Source organism: Takifugu rubripes, chromosome 22 (genome assembly GCF_901000725.2).
Source record: "Takifugu rubripes chromosome 22, fTakRub1.2, whole genome shotgun sequence".
Classification (NCBI taxonomy): domain Eukaryota; kingdom Metazoa; phylum Chordata; class Actinopteri; order Tetraodontiformes; family Tetraodontidae; genus Takifugu; species Takifugu rubripes.
The window spans coordinates 11,355,980-11,383,847 of NC_042306.1; the positions used below are offsets into that span (position 1 = coordinate 11,355,980).

The window sequence follows — 27,868 nt, forward strand, 5'->3', positions numbered from 1 at the left end:
ACCCGTTCGGTCAAGGCAGTGTATCTTAAACACTGTTATCCATCTCCATAATCCCGTTCCTGTAATGTCCTAACAGCCCGGAGGAGTGATCGATCCGCTGCAACCTGTGCGCATAGGCGAGCAATGGAGCGATGTTCAGGCGAAGGCGGCGTTTTGGCTGTATAGTGACGTTTTAAGGCAGGTCCTGGCCAAACCTACCAATGATACAAGTCGGTCCTATTCTGCTGGGACCGATCGCGATGAACGGGTGTCGGAGCTCTGCACGGCAAAGGAGCAACCACAGCGCGACGAGGCGATCAGGGGGATGCGGCATCGGTACGCGGGAGCTGTCCATCAGCACCAAGTCCCCGACCAAAAGCAAGGAAGCAGCAAGCAGAGCCGAGACCCAGTCGCTCCTGTTTTCAGCCTGCCGCCCCCGCCCTCTTCTCACCGAGACCGTACTCTGACAACCGCCGCTCACCGCCAGAGCCTCCAGGAGCTCCCCTGTCTGAGCCAGCCGTCTCGGAGACCCGTTCGCAGCGGCGACCCTCTACCTCTGGCGAGCTACGACACCTCCCAGCGAGCCGCACACCGAGGCGGTGTGCCCAACATCGGACACCCGGCGCACCTGCAGCAGGATCCCTGGGCCCCGGCCGTCTCCCTGCAGCCGCAGTCGGAGAAGCAGCCTGTTTTTCCGAGCTGTCACTGCAGCTTTTCCGAGCAGGAGGCGAGCCTTCCTCAAAATCAGCCCCATCCTGACGATTCTCTCCCACCGCAGCCCTCCCCACCTTTTCCGCCGCCTATACCGCCGCCACCAACGTCGTCCTCCTCTTCCCTGCTGTTTTCCCGGGCACCCAAAAGGGGGGATCGTCTCCAAAGGAGTGCAAATAATTACCAGCAGACAAGCATCGTGGAACGCTGCAGGGGAGGAGGAGGAGCAGGAGGGCACCAAGACCACAGGCAGTTGTTGCAGCAACAGCAACAGCAGCAACAGCAGCAGCAGCAGCAGCAGCAGCAGCAGCAGCAGCAGCAGCAGCAGCAGCAGCAGCAGCAGCACAGTCATTTGAGACTCCAACAGAGGGACCCCTCCCCTGAAGGAATCCGTGCAAACTCACAGAAAGGGCGTTCTTTAAATGTATGTAAGTCAACCGAGGCTAACCGGGGAGCATTCGAGTCTCAGACTCAGGAGCTGCAGCAGCAGCTGATCCCGCAATTACGAGCGCAGCAACAGCTGCTGGTGGGGAGCAGTTTGCCTGTCAACTACTGCGCCAGCGGCTCCGAGGAGCTATGTAGGACTCACCAGGCTCCACTGCTGCAACAACAAGAGCAGCAGCAGCAGCGGCAGCAACAGCAGCAGCAGCAGCAGCAGCGGCAGCAGCAGCAGCAGCAGCAGCAGCAGCAGCAGCAGCAGCAAGGCACACTGGGACTCTGCCCTCAGCGTCCGCAGCACTGTGAGCAGGAGCGGAGGATCTCCGAGCAGGGCGATCAGGTGCAGTCTGCCAGCGTAACCCCCCCGGCAACACAACAGGCGTACGCGGGGAACTCGTCTGCGACTGCCAGCAACAGCAGCAAAGACAGCCCCAACTACGGCTCCAGCTATCACCTGTGGCCGGAGAGCCCGCATAAAGGCGAGGAGAGGATCCGCATCGACCCGCATAAGGTAGAAATGTCACATTTCCTCTCAGAGCTGGAACGCTTTTATTATTATTATTTTTACTCAATGGCCACGCCTGTCAAGTGATATTGATAAAGCAGATTCACGTATGTGTATATTCCGCACGCGCGCAAGGTGCGTATGCGCGCGGGTGCGAGGACAAGGTGAGACATTTGTACCGTTTAAGGTTCCCAAATGCAACGACGCGGCAACAGTGCGCGAACGGCAGCGCGGCATTTCTTATCTAACCTGATGTTTGATTCATTCGATTTTGCACGCGCGCGCGGGTGCGTGCGCGCGTGCGCGCACAGACACCTGTTCCATGTTGCAGTCTTGTTTTGGGGGAGCTCACGCTGCAAAATCTCCCAATGACGAGGGGGAAACATATCAGCGGGTGGTGTTAGCGCGGATCGGGGGAAGGGGGGGGGGGGGGGTCGAACGCGGTGGCATCCAGACACAGCACAGGCCTGCACCTGTCTGAGTGCTGCACAGCTTCTGTCCTCCATAATGTAGCTAATGTGATGAATGTGATGGAAACAAGAGGCGGCGTTGCGGGCGGGATGGAGACGGAGGCGCTGCGTTTGTTTTGATTTCGGGCCGCTAGGATTCAGGATTAGAATCCTCAACGCGGGAGGAAAGTAGTTTCCTGGAGGAAAGAGACGAGCGAGCCACCTCTGAAGGGTCCTTTTTAAAATGCCGCTGCCGTTCCCAAGGCCTGAACTGGCACCAGTGTAGCAAAAGGTGGCACATCGAGCCACCTTGACGCGACTTTGCTCAACTTGGCTCAGTTTCGGAGCATCAGCAGAACATCGAAATAATCAGATGACTGGAGGAGAGCAGCCTCTACCCCCCCCCCCCCCCCGACCCCCACCCCCTCCCTCCCCCCAGCTCCCCGGCCCTGTTGCATGTTAAGGAGAGGAACTCTTTTTGTCGCACGGCACTGATGACTGGACACTTTAACGCGACGCCAGGACAGGGTTTGTTTTCCCTCTGATCTGTTTTGCCAGGAAGGCGTCGGGACGTCCTCGCACATGTCGGAGCGGCCGAGGGTAAACAAAAGAGAGTGTGAGGCGTCGGGAGGGATGTCGCAGCGAAAGGCCCGTTTTAGGATAAAACCTCGTCACGCAGAGCCTTTTGTGTGTCACTGCTGCAGCCGGGATGTAAACAAGCAAACGGCATCTGAGTCGGGCCAGCTCGCCGACACCAGCAGCCACTTTCTAACGCTCTCACACGCTAACGCAACCATTACGTAATCCGCTTGACCTTGCGAGACCTCCCTCCCAGTGTCGGAGCTGGGAGGGAGGCCGCTAATGTTTGAAAGCCCTTAAACAAAACACCTGTGACAGTGCACGCCTGGTAGAGCGTCTACGGTTACGCTGCCCCGCAGCACGCGCTGACACCCGATAGCCGGCCCACCAGGCCGGCGGCAGGTAGCGCGATATTGTGTCCCGCCCCAACAACATTGGGCTTTGAAAGGCCCAGAGCTCGCCACAGGCTCCCATTGTGACGAGCTGTGTAAGTACTCCAGCAACGCCGGAGAGCTCAAGGAAAGGAAACACCGCCCGGCTGGTTTTTCCAGCATCGCGGCTCTCGTATTTACAGACCTGACAGTGATTGTTGCTAACGAAGGCAGGAAGTCCCCCAATAGGAGGATGTGATGGTTTCTGGGTGGGCACTTCCTGGTCTACTGTCAGCAGACCAATAATGGAAAGTTGGACTGAAAAGTCCAACTGTTGCAATAGCGGCGGACAGGAAGTTCAGTGGAAGATAAGAGCTTTTCAATTACTGCTGTTGAGGCCTAAACATGGTTCCTGGTTGGAGATCAGGCCGGTTGTCCACCGATCCGGCGTCATCTCATCGTCACGAACCTTAACTTTGAGGTTTCCCAGCGCTCTGACAGGTGGAGCGGCGATGTTTTCCCCCTGCTGACACATCCATCCCTGTTTATTGGGCGCGTCAGGCCGCTCAGCAGGCCCGCCGGGCCTGTCGGGCCCGTGCCAGACAGCTCTCTGCGGAGCGTCAAGTGTCGTCACGGAGTGGCCCGTCTGCCAAACTACAGACATAATCACCCCATAAGATCCAGGAAAGGTCAACGCCGTATACATCAGAGTTGCGCTTTCAGCCAACTCCGTGTCTCCGTGCCGCCGGCGGGATAATTTAGAGGCGTTTATCTCGTGTTGCTGACGCCTGCAGAACTTCTGGTCGCGTCGAATGTGTCCGCTCTTGCAGCTCCCCCCCCCGCCCCCTGTTTTAAGCCTCTTTTTTGGTTTTTAACTCTTTCGCCGCTGGGACCGGTGCACTTTACAGCCTCGGTGCCGTCTAATTTTAGGAGACGGCTGAGGTGAATTGGTGACGGCGGTCTTTAAAAGCACGTTATCTTATCAGCCGCGCGTTTGTGTCGGCTTGTAATAACACCGGACGCTGATAGCTTGGAACAATCGACGCTGGCAGATCTGCTCTGCGGCGTTCTGATTTACCATCCGGCCTCTGCCAGGAGAAACATTAGGCTGATTCAAACTTTCTATATCAGCCATCTCGCCGCTGTTGTTCCAGAGTCCCTGGTTGGTTTTTCGCTCATTATACATCTGTGTTTACACTGCCTTCCATGCCTGAGTGCGTCAGGGTGGCCAACACCTTGAAAGCAAACACACCCTGTTTGAAAAGAAACTTAAATGTCACAGGAGGGGCAGCTCCTCCAACACATCCTCTCGACATCAGGGAGCGGCGGAGCTCTGCAGAGCTCTGAAGAGGGTCAGGCATGAGCACAGAGAGCCTCTCAGATTTGTCCGCAGTTGGAAAAACACCGGCAGTGAGTATGAACACGAAGCTCTTTTAATAATTGATCCCCGTTTCCCCCTTTTTCCTTCTTTCTTCCTTCTTTCGGGTGCGTTTCCGCTGCAGCTCCGCTCGCTGCCTCTGAAATAGGTTTGTGTTTCCATGTGTGTTGCTATGGAGAGATCAGCCTGGCGATGTGCGCTCTCTCTCATGGGGGTGTGGGTTTTTTGGTCAAGGAATCGTGCGCAGAGGATCTTTCATTTATTTATTTGGCTGTTTGCTGCTTCGCTTCGTCCCTGGAAGTCGCTGGGAAGTGGCTCGAGCTAATGCCCGCTTGTGTTTCGCTGGAGTGAGTCGGGCATATTGGATTACTCGCGGTCCAGTTGAATACAAAAAGTGAAAAGATAAGGAAAGGGGGGTGTGTGGGGGGGGGGGGTTCTCTCGTCCTAGACTGCTGACGATCTACGCACACTCACACGCCAGCTCACGGAGCGATTTGTAACGTGACTGCTCGACCTCTCACCATGTTTCCCTCTTCTAATGTGTGTTGTAACTCCCCACTCACTCTCGCCTCTCTGCAGCATGCCAACCGCCCCCCCTTCACCCCCCCCACCATCCCGCCAATCGCAGCTCTTTGCTTAATAAATGGCCGCAGTTCATTTATATGGTAATTCCTGTGAGATGCTGGCCAAGGGACGCCAGGCATATAATGTATCACCACAATGCATATGCTTTATGGCTAATTAGGTTATTGATCCGGAGCAGTTGCCCATGTCGGGGCAAGAAGCCCACACAAAAGAGTTTGAGAATGTGTGTAATACATCTGTAAGCAGATATATGAAAGGCGTCACCAGAGCGGGGACGGTGAGCTATGTGTGATAGGTGTGTGTGTGGGGGGGGTGTGTGTGCCTGCTGTTTTACAGTGTTGTTAAACACATTGTTTGGAGCAATAAGTCAGGCTTGGCGCTGCCTCAGGGAGCGGCCTGCAACCCCAACGAGGAGCCACCAGCTCCACCAGAAATGTTTCTCTTTTTCTGCCCCCCCCCCCCCCCCCCCCCCAGTCAGAGCTGGACTGCTGATCTGAGCTGCGCTTCATTCACCGTGCGTGATGCACAGCGCTGCAAAACGCCATCGCAGCCTCCTCTAAATATTCTGTATGGAACGCAGAGGTTTAGCTGGTCCACATCTACTCTGCTCTGTTTATACCCACACCGCAACGCTCGCAGATTAGCCTAGCCTTTGACCGAGTGGGCATCCGCTGCACACGCTCCTCTAATAAATTCAGCTTTCACAACAACGCTGCGTGCCTGTACGCCAGCCATCATGGCTCCGCTCCAGCGCACCGGCTCTGAAACAGAAGAAGAGCTGAATGAAAACCGCTTTCCCTGCCTCCTCTGCGTCACCTCAGATTACCTGACGGGGAGAATATCAACAACAGCTATCAGTATGCAGGGGAAGCTGCTGTAAAAGGGCTCCGTGGGGGGCATTTTACCAGCGTGACGGCGTGAGAATGCACGTGTGTGCGCGCGTGTGTGTGTGTGTGTGTGTGTGTGAGAGGTTGGCGTTAGCGTGCCGCTGTCATGTGGATGCAACGTGCAGGCGTGGAGTGGGGGGGGGGGTCCATGTGTAGGGGCCTGCTTGGACAGTTTCAGGTGTAAACCGGCAGTTCTGCTGGTTCTGCTCACCTTCTCTGACCCGATAATGAGAACACAGCTTCTCAGTCACTCGGCGTCTGTATAGCAGCTGGTTTTTCTGAATCGGTTCTCGACTCTGCCGCTTTTACACAGCTGCCCCTGCCTCCATAATCAGCCGCCTGTGTGATGGTTAACCCCTTAATGGACCCCCCCTCCCCACCGCCGGCCTCCTTTTGTCGATGCTGTATTCTCTTTAACCCTTTCACCAGCGGCGCGGCCTACTATCTGCCCCTGCTTTTCTTCCCTCCTCTGAAAGAGTCCATTTCTGATCAATGGGGTCCACTCCCCCAGCTATCCTCTTCTTCTCTGTCAGGCTGACAAAAAAAGTGTGTGCGTGTGTGTGTGTGTGTGTGGTGTGTGTGTGGGGGGGGGGGTGTTAAAATAGAATCAATTTACTCGAGAGGCCCCTGGGGGGTCCTTTGAAAACTGCAACATTTAATTTCATAACCAAAGTGGAAGGGGAAAAAAATCACAGCTCGAATCCCAGAACTTTTATCATGTAAGCATGAAAGACATCCACTCTCGACCACAATACAGCGACTGGTGTGTGTGTGTGTGTGTGTGTGGGGCGGGGGGGTCGCCCCTGTTTCACCTGCCTGGAAACGAGATTACGTGCAGTGCAGTAACGTGCGCTACCCTGTGCCGTGCCTTGCCGCTCTGTGGGCGATTACAAATGTGCTACTTTTCCAGCTCACCTCCGCATCAGCGCAGGCAGATAAGGATATTCAATTAGAGCGCGGCTCCCAGTCCCAGCACGCCGGAGCTGGGTGACATGGAAAAAAAGGCTGGTATCTGTTCATCGCTGAACCCCGTCTCCTGTCCCTGCAGCCTCCCCCTTGGGATGTTAAAAATACCTTTATTATTTGACTTCCTGTTTTCCCACTATTGATATTTTTCCTTTTCCCCATAATTCCTTACGTCCTGTTCCCCCATGCTGGATTCTCCTGTCATAAATCTCTGGCCAGACCTTTCCAGGCAGCTCTCTGATCAATCTTTACTGAGTTTGTTCCCTTATCGACCTGTCCTGTGCTATCGGGTATTCCGGCCTCTCTCTCCTCTTCCTGAAGCCGCCGCTTTGGGAGGAGAAAGAAACCATCGAATTCCAAAGATTCACCAATGAAAAAGTTGTCAAGTGCCGACATTTGCCGTGCACCTTAAAACAGGTTTGATTAGGGTGGCGATCCGAGCAATTATCTCATTGAGGAATGCTCACAATTGCATTGTCAAACAGGGAAAGTCAGTTATAGATAAACAACAATATAACACCACATTTTCTTCTTCAGCCAATAAGCAGGCTTTTCTTTTAAACAGGACTTTGTGCTGACGTAGAAATAAATAAGTTAAAAGGGAAAAGCTGCGCTGCTGTGGACTGAAGTTGGGGAATTCCAGCAACTAGTGCAGAAGAAGAAGAGAGCGGGGTTAGCGTTAGCCTGTGGTCACCCTCTCCTGCCTCGACGCTGCTTTTCTGCCACGCTTCCAGACTTTTCCAGCTTGTCTCCGAAGGTGAAAGCAGTAAACAAACTTGACACGTTATCGGTTCGTAGAGCAGCTGCAGCGCTGGCTAATGCTAGCTGAGCATGTTCCCGTTTAGGTTTACAGTCACAGTGATGGGGAAAAAAAAGGAGCCAATGGGGAGCTTCACTTGTATTTTGTAACATTTTGATATCAGATGTCTCTCATCTCACCCCCCTGCAGTCGCCATGGAGGCAAACTGCGGCTGTTTACAAGATCTGTTTGGAATTGTGGGGAACGCTGATTGTTTTTTATGCCGGCGTTCAATAGCTGATTCACTCTGATCATTTTGTCACACCCGCTTTTTCCAGGTTTGTTCACCATTATCATTCTCTCCATTATGGCCCATCTACAAATCACGTTTCTAACAATGCCCTCCATTAATTTACTGGAAATTGGAATAGTTCATCAGGCACTGGGTGTCCCAGTGGAAAAGTAGCCCCCGCCACCAGAGCAGTCCCTAATTTCCCCAGGACCTAATTTCTGTGGCGCATTCACGCGGCAGTCACCTTGTTGGCGTAATAGTGGTGTGCCTGTGCACAGCACATTAACAGTCCGACCGCACGCTCCCGGGGGCGATTCTTTTAGTTCCACAGAGGGTTGGTCTTGTTTCCCGGGGTTTCCGTTAATCTCTGAGAAGGACGGAGCGAGCATGGAGAAGGCTAAGCAGCCCCGAAGGCGGATAAATATCTCCATCATCCTTTTTAATTGCGTCCCACTCTGTTATCCCTATTAATTATTCATTTGTGTTAACTGTTCTATATTTACTGTAAAGTAATAGAACACATTGTTGCTTTTTCATCCCTGAGGCTACTGCATCGCTCACCTTGAACATATTATGGGTTGTCACAGCCTTTACAGTTGCAGCTGCTGCTGTTGTTGCCATGCGATCTAGCGCAGTGGCAGAGAGGTGCAGCGTTCCGGGACCCAGCAACGAGGATCCCGGCTAAATGAGCTGGGAATGATCCCAGAGAGGGAGAGTTTGGTCGGACAGCTTCCGCTGTTATTGAATCTGGAGGCTCGGTTATTTGTTGGTGCAATGTGGACGGCGCGGGCCAGAACGAGGCACCGAGGGTCTGCTGTGGTTGCTATGGCAACCCGGGACCAAAGGTGATGTTTTCAGGGCCCTGGTAGGTAGTGTAAAACTATACACAGAGTGCATTTGTATTGGAAAGCATAAATCCTTAAACTCATGAACTCTGCTCAACAGGTATCTTTATTGTTTGCCCAGCAGGTCAGTTAAAGTCGCGTTTTCATAAACAAATAACAACAATCGTCTGTTTATGGGCTTCTAGTGCTGCAGGCAGAACCTGTCAGGCTCTACTCCATATATTTGGTTTTGGTTTTTTTTAAACTTAGAGTAAATATTTAATTTATTTTGTTCAGGCATGTTGGGAGACAGCCCAAATCACACACATTTGCATATCATATGCTAAACGACCGTAACAGAAGAGGTGAGAGTCGGGGATTAGGATTAGGGTTACGGTTTCCATAGTGCCTTTGCATATTTGAATACATTCATGAGGTGAGAAGAGTTTTTTTACAGTGCGGTTTTCACGTGCTGCAACAGCTCACACACACACACACACACACCAACACACACACACACACACCTCGCTCATCGCAGACATGTAAAGTCAATTTGAGATTACCCTCTAAAAGCTCTCAGAACACGGCGCCTCTTCAAGCTCTTACACTACTTTATCCCACGACATGAATTTAGCAGCAGACGACATGCGTGCGTGCGCGTGTGCACGTGAGAGGACCGAACCAGTAAGACGCAGCTTCCCTCCTTCTGCTTCCGCGTGCATCTGAACCACAGATGAAACCATGGGAGGGGTCTGAGAAAAGCCCCCCGCCACTGGTCCCTATTAATCTGCCACGCTTACGTGCGCGGCAGCAGCGCCGATGGGAGGATTTGCTGTGTCTGAAAGTGCAGCTGCCGCCTCTGTTCTTCCTGTCTTCACCTGCACTGAGTAATGATCCGCCCGCTGGTCCAGCGATGGACAGAGGAGCGCCGATGCCCGCTGGCCTGTCACAGAAACGTGGCAGCTTCCAGCGTGCTGGGAGGAGCCGTGCGGTGCGGCCTGCAGCTCCCCGTCACTCCAGGGGCTGCCTGCAGACCAGCACAGGGAGCCGTCCCCCCCCTCTCCCACCTCTCTCTTTCAGTGCTTTATCAGAGCTCACCTTTCCTTTCATGTGGGCCTGTAGTGGAAGGGTGTGTGTGTGTGTGTGTGTGCGTGTGTGTGTGCGTGTGTGTGTGTGTGTGTGTGCGTGTGTGTGTGTGTGTGTGTGTGTGTATCGAAACTGATCTGGCACATGGCTAAATATTCAAACACACCCACCCCTGTAATCAAACATGCAGGCAAAGTTGAATATTTTATCACGCATGGTTCTATTTTTCAGGGCTCTAACCCCCCCAACCCCCCATGTAGCAGCGTCAACACTGAGGAAGGAGAAATCTTCTATTAGATTTGAGCCGGTTGAAAGAGAGGAGGCAGAGAGGAAGCAGAGAGGAGGCAGAGAGGAGGCAGAGAGGAGGCAGAGAGGAAGGAGAGAGGAGGCAGAGAGGAAGGAGAGAGGAGGCAGAGAGGAGGCAGAGAGGAAGGAGAGAGGAGGCAGAGAGGAAGAAGAGAGGAAGCAGAGAGGAAGCAGAGAGGAGGCAGAGAGGAGGCAGAGAGGAAGGAGAGAGGAGGCAGAGAGGAAGCAGAGAGGAGGCAGAGAGGAGGCAGAGAGGAAGGAGAGAGGAGGCAGAGAGGAAGGAGAGAGGAGGCAGAGAGGAGGCAGAGAGGAAGCAGAGAGGAAGGAGAGAGGAGGCAGAGAGGAGGCAGAGAGGAGGCAGAGAGGAAGCAGAGAGGAGGCAGAGAGGAGGCATAGAGGAAGGAGAGAGGAGGCAGAGAGGAGGCAGAGAGGAAGGAGAGAGGAGGCAGAGAGGAGGCAGAGAGGAAGCAGAGAGGAGGCAGAGAGGAAGAAGAGAGGAAGAAGAGAGGAGGCATAGAGGAAGGAGAGAGGAGGCAGAGAGGAGGCAGAGAGGAAGGAGAGAGGAGGCAGAGAGGAGGCAGAGAGGAGGCAGAGAGGAGGCAGAGAGGAAGCAGAGAGGAGGCAGAGAGGAGGCAGAGAGGAAGGAGAGAGGAGGCAGAGAGGAGGCAGAGAGGAGGCAGATAGGAGGCAGAGAGGAAGGAGAGAGGAGGCAGAGAGGAAGCAGAGAGGAGGTAGAGAGGAGGCATAGAGGAAGGAGAGAGGAGGCAGAGAGGAGGCAGAGAGGAAGGAGAGAGGAAGGAGAGAGGAGGCAGAGAGGAAGCAGAGAGGAGGCAGAGAGGAAGGAGAGAGGAGGCAGAGAGGAAGAAGAGAGGAAGCAGAGAGGAGGCAGAGAGGAAGCAGAGAGGAGGCAGAGAGGAAGGAGAGAGGAGGCAGAGAGGAGGCAGAGAGGAGGCAGAGAGGAGGCAGAGAGGAGGCAGAGAGGAGGCAGAGAGGACTGAGGTGGAGAGTTGCCTTCATTTGAACTGTTCTGCACTGAGGCTTTTCAATTTGATTATGAGGCTCCATTTCATAGAGCCTGGAAGCAGCGTAAATGAAAGCCGGCCGGCGGTCGGATGGATGAGCAGCCTCACGGTGACGCGATGGGGCAGCGGGGACAACAAGGGGCAGCGCCGTGCTCTTTTCTCACACTACGTCAGGTTTCAGGGGCACGCGATGGCGCTCGGGCAGCAGGCCAAGAGGGCGAGAGCGAGGAATTGATGCACCAGTTTTGGAATGTGACGAGCTGACGAACGCAAAAACAACAGCTTTTCTTCAAAACAACGCCACCCTGGAGATAAATGAGTAAAACGAAGTCACGTTTCCGGGCTCGTGCTTGGAAGGGAGTGAATAAGAAAGTGAAAACCTGACCTTCAGCTAAACGGCGCGATACCCCCTCAGCTAACTGACTCTATATGACTCATAAGAACACTTAAAAGAGGCCCGAGTGTTTTCAGCCCTCCAACAGTCGGCGGTGGAGGAAGAGAAGAAGAAGTAGAGCCATTTAATGGAAAAAGAGAGAGAGAGCCACAAGATTTCCCCTCCCACTCTGTGCAGTGTTTTTCCTCCTGATCCAGCAATCTGCAGGAATGAGGCAAAGCTGCAGAGGGATTCAGATCCCAGGTGATCTGCTTCCCAGGCGCAACAGGACGACGAGGCGATCATCTATTTAGCACCCGAACTTAAAGGGATTTGCCGCAATAAGGAGCATTTTAGTTCCGTCGGTGCACCGGCGGCGGTTTTATTTCCGCTGGTTTGCTCCTGTTGCCGTTTTCCCGTTGGCTAACGTGCTAATCCTCGGTTTAGGCGCAGGCCTGGACAATGAGTGTTCAATTTAAAATTCCCAGATAAACTGAAGGACAAACCCCCCACGCCAGGAGGGGTTTGTTTGTGTATCCCAGAGCCCGAAGGATTCACTTCCCAGTTAATCATTTCCTGGACTGACGCGTTGCTCATTGTCCCACATAAATCCACACCTCAGTTTTAACTTGGAGGTGGGGGGGGGGGGGTGACAGCTGACAATGAGCATGATGCGGAGCCATAAATTGCTCCTGAGAGGGAAAAAAAACAAGAACTTAGCTCATAAATTTGATGTACAGTAATAAAACTGAACAGGAGCTCCTAATTCTCTGATGTCGGGCTCCAATGACACCACAATAAAAACTCAGGTCTCATAATTTAAGCAAGGTTTTCTACCGAAGTGCACGACACTGACCGTGTTTGTTTTGGGGTTGTTGTTGTTGTTGTTGTTGTTTTACATTCCAGCACTTGAATTTCCACATCAAGCATCTCACTCAAAACCAAAGGAATGTGGATTTTCTAAGGAACCAAAGGCAGAAAGCTAAAAATAGTTCAGAAGAGATGGAAGTTAAATATAATTTCAATCGATTTGATTCCGCTTTGAACAAACTCGCCTTTATTTCCCATGCAAAGTTAAAAATGGCGCTCCCGCCCCCTAAAGATCAGCATCCTGACTGTTACGCCACGCAGCGCGAACCGTTCCACGGCGTTCCCTGACATTCCAACCTAAAGTTCAGCCGCTCCGAAGTCTGTAAGGGTTCTAATGGTGCAGATTAAAAAGCAATTTAATACAGTAAAGGGGATTAGAAACACTATGGGCTGAGCTAATCCTTAACCTTTAGTCCTGTTCTCATGGAGACACAATATGTGCAAAACGATAGCATCGCAGGACCGGAGTTAGTAAATTTCCATTAGGGGTGCGCTCCTTTATTCCCACCAGCACATTTAAAGGCATTAGCCACGCTTTGTCAGGGCTAAGAAAATGGTCAGCGCTGCTAACACACATCCCCAACTTGTTTAGGAAAAAGCACTGTTCCGAGGGAAGTTTTCATAACCCATTATGGCAAAATGCCCACGTCTCTGAAGGTGGGGGGGGGGGGGGGGGGCAGATGGATAGATACCCCTGAGATGACTCTCCATCCTCATAACAGGAGGGAAGAACAAAAAGGAGGAACATCATGGAGAGGTAAAGGTAGAAGCAATAAATGATCTCTCAAATACAGAGTTGCATTGATTTAGTGTATGTAGACAAAAAAAAAAGATGTATTTCTTTTTTGCTGTTTGAAATGAGAGGATTGTTTGACATTGTCACAGATCTTCGTCTCCATTCTCATTTGAGCACTTTCTAATCCGCAGGGGCCAGAGTGGTTCTCTGATAGGAAACAGGGTCGGGCCGTGCATGAATCTTTCATAGCTAAATTTGTGCAGTGCAAAGATTCAATTTTCTGCACTTTGTCGGGCCCGTTATTGGTTATATGGATTTATTTATACATCAAGGTCCATTCATCATTTAGCTGGCGTGTGATGCCTTCGCCTGGAAGCCGAAGCCGCCGCCGCCGCCGTCACGTGAAGGAGCTTCTCAGCCCTTGGGCTTGAAACGTGCTGCCCTGTTGTTTGGGCTCCTCTCGGTGAACCGCGCCAGCTCTCAGAAACCAGAACTGCTAATATTTTGGCTCCGGCTGTATGTCCGACCACATGTCCCGCTGCGCGGTGAAGCCGTCTACTTTCATAACCTAATTCCGTCCCCTCCGCCGAACCACAGAGGTGCGAAGGCCACATCAACGCGCCGCTTGGCGTAGACCCACCTCGCCCTCTTTCTGTCGTGGCGCTGCTGTAACGCTCCTCTTCCTGTTCACAGGCCACCACTGAGCAGAAGAAGCTGAGCCATGCTGGATCCAAGCCCTCCCTCTCCGAGAGCAGCGGCAGACTCCCTCAGATAGCCATGAACACCTGCAGGTACAATGGCGGCGTGGTGAGACCACTAGTGGGCAGCCTGGCATCCTCGTCGCGCCGCAACCTTGCGGACATCGACTCGGAGACGCAGCCCCTGCAGACGCTGCACAGCTCCGGCCTCGAGGTCGTGGTGTCTAAAGGCAACGGCGGCGAAGACCCCAGCAAGGCTTCCAACGAGAGCTTGGTCAGGGAGGGCAGCGGGCGGCGCGGAGGGAGGGCACCGCAGAAGAAGAACAAGGACATTGGCTACAAGCTAGGCCACCGGAGGGCGCTGTTCGAGAAAAGGAAGCGGCTCAGCGACTACGCGCTCATCTTCGGGATGTTTGGGATCGTTGTCATGGTGACAGAGACGGAACTGTCATGGGGAGTTTACACGAAGGTGGGTTGTGATGCTCGAGTGGGAGACTTCGGCGTCGTCACTGCTCCTTTGTTCGCGCTCGATTGTGCGGCGTCGGTAGGCGTCGGAGTTCTGAAGGGCTCTTTCAGCGAAAACTGCAAAACGCGGCGGGAACGTCGCAAATGGAAATAAAATACGGACTCGATAATCTGAGCGGCTAAATGGTTGCTAATGTTGGACAACACTGAGCTGGAGTTGATATTGTAGAGACCAAACATGTTTGAAGGCGAACAATGAGAAGAACCTGCTTTTCTGGTGTTTTCAAGGGTGCTTTGTCATCCAGGGTTTGGAGTCTTTTAATTAATTATCTGTAATGTCCAGAACATTGACTGGAACAGATCTCAAAAGTACTTTGGATAATCAAATTTTATGGACTTTGAAATACAATCAGCATGGAAAAGATATTCCAGACACCAAGATGGAGCTTGTCCTTCTGAGTGAGTGTGCATTAAACACAAAGAGACTTGCTGGCGCTAACTGGCTTAGCGCAGATACAGATAATGCTAGCGGGCAACTGCAGTTGGCTAACACATTTGCTCAGGGCCCTTTGGCGTCTGTTTCTGCCTTTGTCAATGTCTTTTCAGAACACATGGGGCTTTCAGATGAGTCCATTTCGCCCCAGGTGGACACATATTGACGCACTGATCAGCCGAAACTGTCAAACAATGACCTGACTGCTATGTTCAGACAAACGGGGACAGTTCTGCCTAATAAAGGGTGTTAGCGTTAGCTCTCTGACCCTCGTGTGAACCAGGAGCGCTAGCAGGAAAAAGAATACCGACATTTTTGTTTTATCTGCTAACGTTATGCACAGATTGAGGCTGGTCCTTTTAACCCAAGCTAATTAGCTTTAGCTTCAGATTTCACACATCTCCTGGTATCCGTCTCCTCGTGTGGATCAGGAGAAGTCGCCAAACATCGAGCGTATAAACCAAAGCGTTCAAAAATAATGATTTTAGCCCATCAGTCGGGATTATTAGAATGATTCTATGCGTGAGTGTTTGATGTAGTGCACGAGTCATTGTGGTAATCTACTATAGGAATGATTGATTGGGTTTTAAGCAAGTCAATAGCTTTCTCTGCGACTGTTACTGAGCGGGTTCAGTTCATTCATCAAACTGACCTCCGCCGGAATGGAAATGACCTCCCATCTGTGAATGCCACGCTGACCCCTCGCCCGTCAGACAGGTCTGCTGTCAGCGCTCCCTTTTCCCTCTCTTGTCACCTCACGTCTCAGACACTCGCGGCTCAGCCAAGGATTTCTGAGCCCTGAAGCGGGGGGGAGACGTCGAGCGCTGGGACCGAAAACTCCTTGAACCTCCTGCAGGTGGATTAATTGGAACATTCAATGTTATTTCACCCGGGACTTCTCAAAACAATTTCAGACGTTAGGACGTCTCGAGAACGTGGCGCTGACCCGTGGAGCAAAGCAATCTATCTGATTGCTAAAAATACATTCTGGAATATGGACCAGCGCGAGTCATAACCGTAGTCTGTCAGCACGGAGGAGATTGTGGATTAAACCGCCATCCCTCCCCGGCGCCGCTATTACTGCTTAAAACTGCTGCTAAATTGATTCATCAAATGGAATCAAATGGAGTCCGGCTCCTCCGTCCCCACATCAATGCACGCACGCAACACGTGGGCACGCACGCAACCAGCTGCTCTATTTATCAGCGGTGACGTTCTCCCGCGTGCCCCCCGACCCCCCATCCCCCCACTACTAATGCTAGCTTTCCCGTTCCTGCACCCCTCCCCCTTTGATTAATTGGTGGTTTGGACGGCGGCGAGCGGCATCCACGGATAATATCAGCCTGCACTTCCACCTGCGGACGCATTGTTTAGCAGCACCCCGACCGCACGTGTGTGTGTGTGTGTGTGTGTGTGTGTGTGTGTGTGTGTGTGTGTGTGTTAAAGCTGGTCTAAATATTGCAATTGATGGAGGTTGTTCCTGATGTTTTCCTCTTTCTCTCCCTCCAGGAATCCTCATACTCATTTGCACTGAAATGCCTTATCAGCCTTTCCACTGTTATACTGCTTGGTCTTATAATTATGTACCACGCCCGGGAGATCCAGGTGGGTCCGGAGCCCAACAGGTAACCTCTTTTTGGTCGCTAGCGGAAGGGGATGTTAACGGAATGACGGTTTCCCTCCCAGCTGTTCATGGTGGACAACGGTGCCGACGACTGGAGGATAGCCATGACCTACGAGCGGATCTTCTTCATCGTGCTGGAGCTGCTGGTGTGCGCCATCCACCCCATCCCGGGCCAGTACGTCTTCACCTGGACGGCACGTCTGGCCTTCACCTACACGCCGTCGGTGGCCAACGCCGACGTGGACATCATCCTCTCCATCCCCATGTTCCTGAGGCTCTACCTGATCGGCCGGGTCATGCTGCTCCACAGCAAGCTCTTCACGGACGCGTCGTCTCGCAGCATCGGCGCCCTGAACAAGATCAACTTCAACACCCGCTTCGTCATGAAGACGCTCATGACCATTTGTCCCGGGACCGTCCTGCTGGTGTTCAGCATCTCCTCCTGGATCATCGCCGCCTGGACGGTGCGCGTCTGCGAGAGGTAAACACGGGCGGGTGGATTATGGATGTTGCTGAGGGCAGATTAAGAAACGGTTGCCGCGCGCTCCAGGTGATTAAGTTGGCTTTTTCCATCTGGTCCCCCCCCCCCCCCGTTGAAGAGTGGGGGGGTTGTTAAAAACCCAGCTAAACACTTTACGCGTGTACAGACAGGCACAAGCACGTGCTCCACCTGAGCGTTTAAAAACATCAGCTCTACATTTCGTTAGATCAGCAATAACGCTACCCCCCCCCCCCCCCCACACACACACACACACACACACACACACACCCTCCCTGCGCGCTCCCCGTGTTTGTTGCTATTTTTGATGGCTTGTCCATAATTCATGAGTTTCTAATTGTTTGTTTGCTGAAAGGTTTGTTTTGGTAATGCGGAGCAGCCCCCGGGGCCCCTTAACCCGTTTTCCTCCCCAAAACTGCGCGATGGGCTTCCTCTCAAGGGGGGGGCAACGATCCTGTGTGGGGGGGGGGGGGGGGGGGATAGGGGGGTGTGAGGCAGGGAAACGAGGTGAACGAGGCTTTCGTGCTTTGATGTTTCAAAGACTCGAGTAGAGCGGACGTGTAAAGGAACATGTAGCATCCGACAGGGGCCACAGATAAATCCGTCCCTGGGCCCCAGCTCACCTCCCCCGCTGGTACTACCCCCCCCATCCCCCTCCTGTCACTAACACCCAGCCCTTGCATGCCAAACCCCAGTTAACCCCTCCCCTAGCCCCTCCATAGCAGAAGTCTCTCTACACAGGCTCCTCTTGGGGGGGCGGCAGCCGCAGGTATATTGTCTTCTATTTGGGAATTTTGCTAGAGACGCTAATATTTCCACAAAGCAGTACAGTCGACCTTTGACCTGTTCCACCTGCAAACACGCGCTCACCTGCACGATAAATAAAGTCAGTAAATAAGGCCACTGTTGGCCGGTGTCGCACAGGTGCCTGACGGAGGTGTCGCACAGGTGCCTGACGGAGGGACGGTTTTAGCAGCGGCAACAAAACTGTGCTGCTTGGTGGAAATGGAGCCGTGCAGATGAATTAGAGCAGCCTAATTGAGTTTCTCACTGACCCTTTTACTCATCTCGCCACGCTGCGGAGCTTTTAGCCGGAGGACGCTGACGCTCAACCAAACCGATGCGTGCGCGTCGCCCAAAATTACAGGATTACAGGGTCACGTGACCTCCGGAAACCGTCACCTTGTCGCGTTATTTGCTGCCGTAGTAAAAAAAGAAAAAGTAGTTAGAAGAGAGTAGAAAAAGAATTTAGCTGGATCTGAAATCACACGGCAGACGTGTCAGCATGGGAGTCCACTGGTGACCCATGTGACTGCCGTGAGCTAAGCCCCGCCCACATCCGTAGCTGTCCGTGGCATAGAGCCGCGAAGCTGCTGGTTCCTAATCTGACAGCGTTGCCGAGTCCATCTGGAAAACCGGGCTGGATTTTTTTTTTCTTTTTTAAGCGTTTTGACAAGCGCACAGATGCTCCGACACAGTCGGTCGTCCCGCGTGCACACAAACAAACACACACGCGCTTCCCAAAGACAGGCCTGAACCGAGTTCCGATGGGTGGATCTGTGTGTCCGTGCACAAGCGGATGTGTGCGTGCATGCGTGTGTGCTGATAAAATGTCACATCTATATTGTTGTACTTTCTATTTCCCCACTATGCTGCTCCATAGGGATACCATGTGAGTCCTCGCTCTCTGGCCGTGGAAAACAGATTAATTAACAACCAAACGTATCATTTTGCACCGAGCTGGCGCCACTGCGGGGTTGGAGGGAGGGCGGGGTGGTCGTGGCAGGTAAGCGGTGGTGGTGGTGGTTGGGGGGGGGGGCAGAAGCAGAACGATTGATCCTTTCCAAACAACAGTGAGGTAAAGGGTTCGAGAGAGGTGCCATCCTTCTGCCGAGGAGGGTTGAGGAAGAGAGGAGGTTGTCGGTGTGAGCAGCACTCTGAAGCTAGCGTCTCGTTGCTAACTGTCAGGCCAGTGAGGGCTGGAGGAGGAGGAGGAGGAGGAGGAGGAGGAGGAAGCTGGAGCTAAAATGGAGCAGCTCCTTCGAGTCACCTTCATGAATCGGCCGGAGGGCAATTTGTCGTCTTTCCTTTTTTTTTTCTCTCCCTCTCCGTCTCTTTATGCAATTGTTATAGATCGATTTCAGGCAAAAGTCTTTTTAGCAGCAACTCCAAAAATTTGCCGATGAGCAAAGGCCTCTCTGTCTTTGTGTTCACCCATTACCATCCCATTACAACCCCCCCTCCCCCCCCACACCTCACAGAGGTTTGCTAACCTCAAACATCTTGCGTGCTAATGCCATTTCAGCCCCGGGAGGGGCGTCCCACCTTCGTTAGGGGGCGACCTCCGTCGTCCTCACCCCCTCCCTGTCCCCCTCCTGTGGTAAATATCAAAACAGCACGTGGGCTTTCACGTCCACCGCGTCAACTTGCGACGATGAATCGGTGAATAAAAGGGAAGAAGAGAAGAGGCGCTTGTTTCCCAAAGTGCCGGGTTCAATGTCACGCCGGCCAATCGCAGGGCGGTGCCGTGTCAGATCGGACCAGCACAAAGTCCGTGTGGAAAAGGCCAAGATGGGGTGAATGAAAGACACACGAGCGGGGGGACAGGGAGGGAAGGACGGATGGCGGAGTGTCACCCCCCCACCTCCCTGCTTGACCTCTGGCCCTGACCTCCCTCCCTCTCTCTTCCATTTGATCCTCTGCAGATCTTCCCATCTAACATGGCATGTACACCCACTACTGGTCCCAGTTCCTTCCCTCCTCCATGACAAGCAGGTCGAGTCTCTCACTCGCACACTTGCATGCGTGCCCCCGCCAGCCCCGCCAGCAGTGTATCGCTCCTTTTAGCTCTGTTCCTCGCTTCCTGCTGGGGGGGCATCTAAGCCTCGTACAGACTGTCAGAAAGTTCAACTTTCACTCACTTCGCTAGTTTCGTACAGCCCAAAATCCGAGTTAGCATGAGCTGTGAATAGAGCCGCTAGCATGAGGGACATCCATGACCTCCTGGATCTAATTATAACAATCGAGATTTCAAGGATAAAGTCGCAATATTGCTGGAATATTTGTCTTTTTTTAGCACCTTTAGGGTTTGGTACATAATTTTAACGAGAACTCTTTTATTCTTGAAAGAGAAATCTCAGGTTGTTGTTTTATTGTCTTGCTTTGGTACAAAAAGGTGTGGTCCCAGTTGACGGCTGAAGGACAGGACGGCTGAAGGACAGGACCCCCTGTGATCATTTACTTTAATAAAGGACCGCAGGCCAGTCTTGGGTTCTTGGGCAAGGCAGCGGGGAGCGACAAGATCGGGGGTTTCGTGAAACGCCTTGAACCTGCCGCTCAGTGATATCTCAGCTGTTTTTACGCCTCGCTCGTTTCGCAATCGGCAGGGGCAAAAGTTTCTTCGCGCGCTAATTTAATTTCATACACACTTAAGGTTGATATTTTATGTAAATTGGCGGCGGCACCGTTCCGGCACAGCCTGCGAGTCTGAATCTGCCGCGTGTTTGATTAGCAGATGAGGGGTCGCTGTGACTTTGAGCCCCGGCGCTGGTCAAATGTGCTCAAGAATTCATTTGCCAGAGTTAAAGTCGGGCACGAGGCCAAGAGACGGAGCTGGGACGGATCCTGTCCACCTCACGTCCTCTGTCCTGTTCTGAGGAACGTCGCCCAGCGTTGAGGTTTGGGTTAGCGGACAGAGGCCCCCACGTGTCCGGCACCTTGACACCGAACCCTGCGCCAACAAGCTAGCTAATTCACGGTTGTTTCATGCTAATTTGGTTTCTTAAATTCATTTTAAGGGTTAATTAGCTGCCTGAATAAAGGATCTACGGCATCATCCCCACTCACAATCTGGAGTTCTTATGAGATCGTCAGAAGGTTTCAGTCCACTCGGTTTGTGCTGGTTTTACTTTGTGGCCCTGCAGTAAAAAAAAAACAACAAAAAAACAACTTTAATATCTCTCTTTTTTTAATTAGGTCATCGTCATTTTGTTTGTTCCCACAAACGCGTCCCTCGTGAGGAGCATCACAACATGTTTGTCCCCAAGTAATCTCTGCAGAGGCGTTAGTCTTCTGTCAACAGAACGGGCAAATGCCACATTTAAAGTTTTAATTAGCGGCAGAAAGTTGATGAAAACAGGCTCCAAACGGAGAAAAAAATGGTTATAATTCTGTCTCACTCACAGAAACCAGGAAATCTGAGCCTTTATTTTTGAAAGTCATGATAAATAACAGTAGAATCAATATAACTCAGGACTTAGCATCACATAATGTCACCATATAGAATGTTTGAGGCATGAAACAGACTCTAAAAGCAACTCCAACATATTGATGGAAAACTCAATTTTGCCCACCGACGCTCTGGCCAATGGAAGGACGGGGTCAAAGGTCATCTTTCTCATGCCCCCACCCCCCCACCCCCACCCCCCGGATATAGTGTGTGTCGAGCATGTTGTGAGCGAAGGGCAGGATTAGTGCACGTTAGTGCACGGAGCTCTGATAACTGTGGCTGTTGGGTTGTCTCAGGCTTGTTGTAAACCCCCTCCTCTAACCTGTGCAGCCGTCCTTCAGCAGCCTCGCGTCAAAGTCGGCGTTGAGAGGAGTCAGGAGTTTCTGTGGCGTCGGGAAGACGCCCGTGGGGAATAAATCTGTCCGCCCCTGACCGTACCTCCTGTCCTGGAACAGGTGGAAAGTGGTGCCAGCTCTGCTCCATGCTATCCCAAACCCCGACACAGTATATTGAGAGCCCCCAAATGCTTTTCAGCCGCTGTCTCTGGGCCCTTTTTCACCGCTGTCCAGCATTTTAAAGAAAAGAAAAGGCCTTTCCTGCCGCGTGCTTTCCTGCTAGAAGACACCCCCCGCTCTGCCCCCCCCGCCACCCCCACCCCCACCCCATCCTCCATCTAAACAGATGAATGAGATTACAGCACCAGTCGCTTGTAATTAAACCATTTAGCCGGCTGGTCAAGATCGGCCCTCCGGCAGCCTTCACGGGGCAGCTGCTGAAGTGTCGGGACGCAGGTAAACCCCCCGCCGGTGTCAAATCCAATGAGCATCTCCCTGGACAGGCACCGACCTCCCCCTCCTTTCCTCAGAGGTGGTCGCCCCCCCCCCCCTCCTCCCCCGCTCTCAATATACTGGATTTGAAGCATGCAGGATGCAGACATTGCTTCCTTTCCCCTGCATGGTGTCGCCCAGACTGCTTCTCTGCATGTCATCCGAGAGTCCCACACCTTTTCTTTTGTCACCACGAGGGGGGGAAAGTACAGGTTTTTACTTTCCCCCGAGCATGCACAGAGAGTCGAGCGTGCAACTTCGAGGGGAGGAAGGCATGATCGGTGGGTTCTTCGCGAACAATGAACTGACTTGGAGGAGACGGAGCAGAGGGCATTCCTTTGTTTTAGCCTTCATTTGGAGAGAAAACCTACTTCCTGCAGCAGTCAGAGGTGACGTTCTCTGCCTTAACGAGTCCTCACAGCCATTAATTATGGTCCCGGTCAGAATGCCCCCACCCTAAAGAAGCCTGCAGAGATCCCTCAGAACTCAGGCTCTATCTGCCGCGGCTCATCAGGGGGACGCTGGCGAGATTCCGTCTGCGAGTGTCTAATAAATATTTTACATTCACTCCAAAATTAAATCTTATCTCCTCCTAGACAGCCCATTGGGGATAATGAGGCGAGCTGAATGAGGTGGGAGGATGCGGCAGATTCGCCTCGTCTCGCTGCAACCAGAAGCTATCGGAATGTCATCGCCAATCCAGCTTTGTACGGTGGTTTCAAACCAAAGCGGCGATATCTCCGCGCACGCACCGCGGCCCTTTGAGCTGACGATTCAAGCATGGCTGTCGGCTATTTTCAGCAAACAACATGTTTGAAGTCACGACCTGCATCGCCGAACCCTCTTTTTTTTGTTGTTCCTCTGCGTGACGCCTATAGAGAGAGAGACGGAGACCAGCAGAGCGGCCGCTAGCTCTGGTCTGAGGTGGCGGGGGCGCACAGACGCGACCTTGTTACCGTGCTGCCGCCATGGAGGTCGACCTGCAGTCACTTCTGTCTGGTCACGTGCGCTGACGCGACACGTCTGGGTCAATCGCTCTGTCTCATCCATATTTTCAGCATGATGCTGTTGGTTTGGGTTCATCTTCCATCGATTTCTTCTTCTCTTTCAAAAAGTCAGTTTAATTTCCTCGCTCATGAGCCATCGTCCATTCTCTCAACTCTCAGACTGGAATAAATTACCTGTTTATCTGCTGAATATTTGGTTAAAATGCCCCCCCCCCTCCTGAACTGGCTTCACAAAACAAGTGGAAACAAGCTCCCGCCCCCTCGATTCTCCTCCCTCCTCGACCTTCACCCCCCCACCACTCCTCGGTTTGGTTCACATGGCACCATCGTTCTCCAGCATGCCCGCGCTTCCTCACGCTTGTGCCCGCGCTGACTTACAACCCCCCCCCCCCCAACCTCTGTGTACCTCCAGGTATCATGATAAACAGGAATTGACCAGTAACTTCCTGGGCGCCATGTGGCTCATCTCCATCACCTTCCTCTCCATTGGCTACGGGGACATGGTGCCGCACACGTACTGTGGCAAAGGCGTGTGTCTGCTCACGGGGATCATGGTGAGCTTCCACATCGCTCAGTTCTGACGCCGTTCTTCCCCCCCGGGACACGGTCTTTACTGACCACCCTCTCGTTGGCCCACAGGGAGCTGGCTGCACTGCTCTGGTGGTTGCAGTGGTGGCCAGGAAGCTGGAGCTGACCAAGGCTGAGAAACACGTCCACAACTTCATGATGGACACACAACTTTGCAAAAGAGTGAGTTTTTTCGGGGTTTATTTAAGCTAATTGGAGGAATTTTCCTGCCGTAGCCTGCTAGCTTTAGGAAACCAGCCAAGGTTTTGCTTCTGTGACGCCGATGCCTGTTCCGATGGGTTGGCAGGAGCTAAAATTGAGACGTATAGAAATAGAAATGCATCTGTTACACACATCCATATGGTGCTCAGCTGTAACGCTTCCATCGCCCCGCAGGTAAAGAACACAGCCGCCAATGTACTCAGGGAAACATGGCTCATCTACAAACACACGAAGCTGGTGAAGAAGATCGACCACGCCAAGGTGCGGAAACACCAGCGCAAGTTTCTCCAAGCCATCCACCAGTAAGTCCGGCGCCGCCTCAGCCGCCGCCGGCCGACGGCCCCACGTTTGTACGATGAATAAGACTTGATAGCCTCATGTCTACAATGAGATTAACACTTTCTCTCCCCCCCCCCCCACACACACGTAACACGCCTCAATGTAGTGTAACAGTCCTCCCTAGCCCCCCTCCCCGTGACCCCTTCCTGCCCTTTGACCCCGTGCTTACAGTGACAAGTGTAATGGTTTCACTCGTTCCGTGACTGTTGTGAGGTTAAAACTCTGTACTGTGTTCTGTCTTTGTTTCGCTCTATCACCGCAGAGCTCAGAAGTAAGTTGAGTCTTCTATGTATCCTCCTCCTGTTTCCTCACCCCCCCTCATCCCCCCCCCCCCCCCCCCCCCTCTCCATGTCTGCGTTTGACGTGCATGACACAAAGCATCCGTTACCAGGAAAGAAACAAGAAAAAAGAAGTAAAAAAGCTGATTCAGTTTGGGTTTTTTCTTTGACTTCTGTGTGCCATCGACCCCCCCATCCCCCCATCCCCCCCCTGAATGGATTGAATGCAAAGGCAAGCGTCAACATTGAGGGTTGCCTGGACTGATCATCTTGCAGCAGAACGTGTTTGGCGCTTTTGTGGACTTGGCCGGCAGTTCATACCATCCACGGTCCCGCCCGGCGCCGCCCATGGTTAATATGGCCGCTCCGGGGGCCATATTAACCTCCGTGAACAGAACTCATCCCACACCGGCGGGTTCACGACGGCATCCTCCGCATTTCAGCCTCCTTCTAACGAGGCGCTTCCATGTTCCTCTCCTATTTATTTCCTCCCATCAGAAGACTGCGCACAGAAACACATGGCTCGACCCTGACCGCGACCCTGACCTCGACCCTGACCTCGACCCTGACCTCGACCTCAACCTCGACCCTGACCTCGACCCCGGTCCAACGCACGGCACTGATTAGGATTTTTTTAGCTCTTAGCCTCCGACAGCCGTGAGGGACGCGAGCAGTGGCGGCGTCCCGCGGAGGAAGAGCCGCGAGCGCTCTGATATCCTGATTTGCACATGAATAAATGCCCTTGAACGTCATCCTGTCTCGTAATTTGCTGAACAGGAGAAGAGAAAAAACAAAAGAGAGAGAGAGAGAGAGAAATCTCGATGCCTCCGCCAACAATGACACGCCGCCCGCGTCAGCACGAGCGCTTCACAATGCACTCGACCAGAGATAAGGAGACGCCGCGGCACGTTATCGGAGACCGTCCGCGTCCGTGGCGCCCGTGCGCACACACCCACTGCACGCTCACGGAATGACCAGTGTGACTGTGTGCAGCACTGACAAACGGGCATGCCCCCCCCCGGGCATGTTTTTTTTATTTCTTGGGGGGGGGGGGGTTTCCATGGAAGCATATTGCATGTCAGCGTATGAAGTTATAACAAGATCGGCTCATGGTTTGCTGCTTTAGGCGCCATCGTTGGAGGATCTTGTTATAGACGTTGGAGTACGCTTCCACCTTCTGCATGTTCTGGTTGGTGTTGCCAAGACCAGCAATGCTTGTTTATTTCTATCCGTGTGTGCACACCTGTGTACCTGGAACACACCTGTGTACCTGGAGCGCCATCAGGTGTGTTTAGGGTGCATGCAGGCTGCCCTCTCCAGTCTCTAAGGTCACCAATAACGTGTCAACACTCTGTTCCTCCTCCTCCTCCTCCTCTTCCTCCTGTTTTGACCCCACCCTCCCTGCTTCCACCAGGCTGCGCAGCGTGAAGATGGAGCAGAGGAAGCTCAATGATCAGGCCAACACCTTGGTAGACCTGGCGAAGGTACGGTGATCCGGGGGGAAGGGGGGGGCTGTGTTATTAAACAGTATAACACACCTTTATATCCTGAGAAATCGTGTAAAGCCGCCATAGAACGTACAGAAAATACGCCGTAAACCTGTCATACGCTCTGCTGAAGACTTGGCTGTGCACTAATACCCCCTCGAACGCAACACCACCCTCGGGGGGGCCGTAACTCTAAACAGTAAAGCGGCTGCGTGTGCGAATGTGTCATTCCGGCCGTATACATAAAGCATTAAAGACGGCTGTAACGGATTGGAGGAGCTGCTTGGAAAGTGTTAAGAAGATAAAATCGATGCCGACTCCGCTTCCCTTTCGCTCTTCACGCTTCCCGTCATCATTTTCCCCCTCAGTCAGATTTAGTCGGATTTATTTAAGGGACGGCTGCGACGTAGACGCCTCTTATTCAGGACCAGCGGGAAGCAGGTTGCATTCTGCCCGTGGGCCTCCGGGGGCGACGGAGAGGCCGAGAGAGGGAGTTAACGTGTTACGCAAACGTCCGTAAACAGCAGTGTTGTTCACGTCTCTGATCTCCTGCCGTCTCTGCTCCGCCAGACCCAGAATGTGATGTACGACCTGGTGTCGGAGCTGCAGGAGCGCAGCGAGGAGCTGGACAAGCGCATCGGCACGCTGGAGGACAAGCTGGACTCCGTGACGGGCAGCCTGCAGGCGCTGCCCTGCCTCATCTCCCAAGCCATAACCCAACAGCAGCAGGACTTCCTGGACGGCTTCATCCACCGCTTTCGGCCCGCCTCGTTAGCGTCGGAGCGTTCCGAGCGCTCGGAGCGATCCTGGACTTCCACCACCCGCAGGCGGCGCTCTCCCTCCACGGCGCCGCACACTTCTTCTGACAGCGGATAGCCCCGGCGCGCCGCGTCCGAGCCCCAAGTCGCCGCCTCATCGTGGCGTCCACAGGCGGCCCCGGACTACTAATAAATCCATAACTTGACCCCTGACCCCGTCTCGTCCAAAAAAAACCCAGTTCCTTTGTGACTGAGCCTCTCAGCTCTGGATCAGAAGCTACTCCAAAAGAGAAACAAACTCAACTCCAGAAAACAACAAACACATAAATGCATCCAAAAAATACAAAAGAAATAAACAAAGAGGGAGCCTAAGTTTAAAAAAGACTGCTAAAGGGAGATAACGTAGAGCTACGGTTTATGTTTTAGCCATTGTATGGCTGTCCGAGTTAGCTTTTTTTGTAAAAGCCCTTGTATAGTTAAAAAAAATGACTTGAGTTTAGGGTCGCTGGGGTGAAAGCTGGCTATCACACCGGAGAGTCCTTAACCACGTGGGGGCGGGGGAGGGAGGGCCGGGGGTGTCGGTCCGCAGAGCCCGGGCCCGCGGAGGACGTGGGCCCAACCAAAGCGAGACAGACCGGAATTCGGAATTCCCTCTCAAAAGACTCGTGGCCTAGATCCCATCGTTCAGGGGTGGAGAAGAGGCGGCGGAACGCTCCGGGACACAAGTGGTGGCAGGGTTGGGGGGGGGGGGGGGTAGAAAAACTTTACACATTTGCCAACTTCAAGGGTTCCGCTTCCTTGCTCTGTCCAAGGAGAAGAACGAGAGCGACTATCTTTTTTAGTTCCATATTGACATGTGATTTTTCAGTGCCTGAATGTATAAATAGTAGAAGGTTATTTAATTACTAATTTCAGAGCTTTTTTACGATGTTGACAGTCTGAATACAGCATTGCATTCCTTTTTCAGATACATTCCTCTCGAAAAAGTGAAGAAAACTCTGAAAAAAAAACCAACAAAAAAACACACACACACACACGTCTCAATGTGATGCATAACATTTGCCTCCATCACGCAGCAACTCTAAAAAAAAACACACAACCCTTCTTTTTTGCTCCTTTTCTCTTTGTACTAACACCTCGGGAAGCGTCGGAGGGGATGTCGGCGTGTTTGGCAGGGGACGGGTTGGCTCGCAGCTCGGCCCCGTGCGCCCGTGCACGTGACAGCGGAGGGGCGAGTCTGCTCTGTCCCCCACCACCACTAACTAGAGCTTCCTGTGGTC

General features: G+C 52.8%; 1 protein-coding gene across 5 annotated transcripts; it reads left to right on the top strand.

Moving 5' to 3' along the window:
- On the top strand, positions 1-27,065 carry kcnn1a (potassium intermediate/small conductance calcium-activated channel, subfamily N, member 1a). 5 transcript variants are annotated; one of them, XM_029831484.1, is made up of 12 exons: positions 2-970; positions 1,001-1,639; positions 13,790-14,263; positions 16,262-16,357; positions 16,439-16,857; positions 18,539-18,547; positions 23,350-23,491; positions 23,577-23,687; positions 23,901-24,028; positions 24,328-24,336; positions 25,758-25,827; positions 26,401-27,065. In XM_029831484.1, the coding sequence occupies exons 1-12, from the start codon at positions 305-307 to the stop codon at positions 26,704-26,706; spliced, it is 3,069 nt and encodes a 1,022-aa protein (XP_029687344.1). In that variant the 5' UTR covers positions 2-304; the 3' UTR covers positions 26,707-27,065. The 5 variants fall into 5 exon arrangements, with proteins under 5 accessions (XP_029687342.1, XP_029687344.1, XP_029687340.1 ...); XM_029831480.1 differs by having other exon boundaries at positions 2-1,639; XM_029831482.1 differs by lacking the exon at positions 24,328-24,336 and having other exon boundaries at positions 1-1,639.
- The last annotated feature ends 803 nt before the right edge of the window (positions 27,066-27,868 follow it).

Bases quoted from the DNA above. Each gene is read 5' to 3' on its own strand.
- kcnn1a (XM_029831480.1), top strand. From the start codon at position 305: ATGCGGCATCGGTACGCGGGAGCTGTCCATCAGCACCAAGTCCCCGAC. The intron at 1,640-13,789 runs GTAGAAATGTCA...TCCTGTTCACAG, and splicing joins TCCGCATCGACCCGCATAAG to GCCACCACTGAGCAGAAGAA. The intron at 23,688-23,900 runs GTGAGTTTTTTC...ATCGCCCCGCAG, and splicing joins ACACACAACTTTGCAAAAGA to GTAAAGAACACAGCCGCCAA.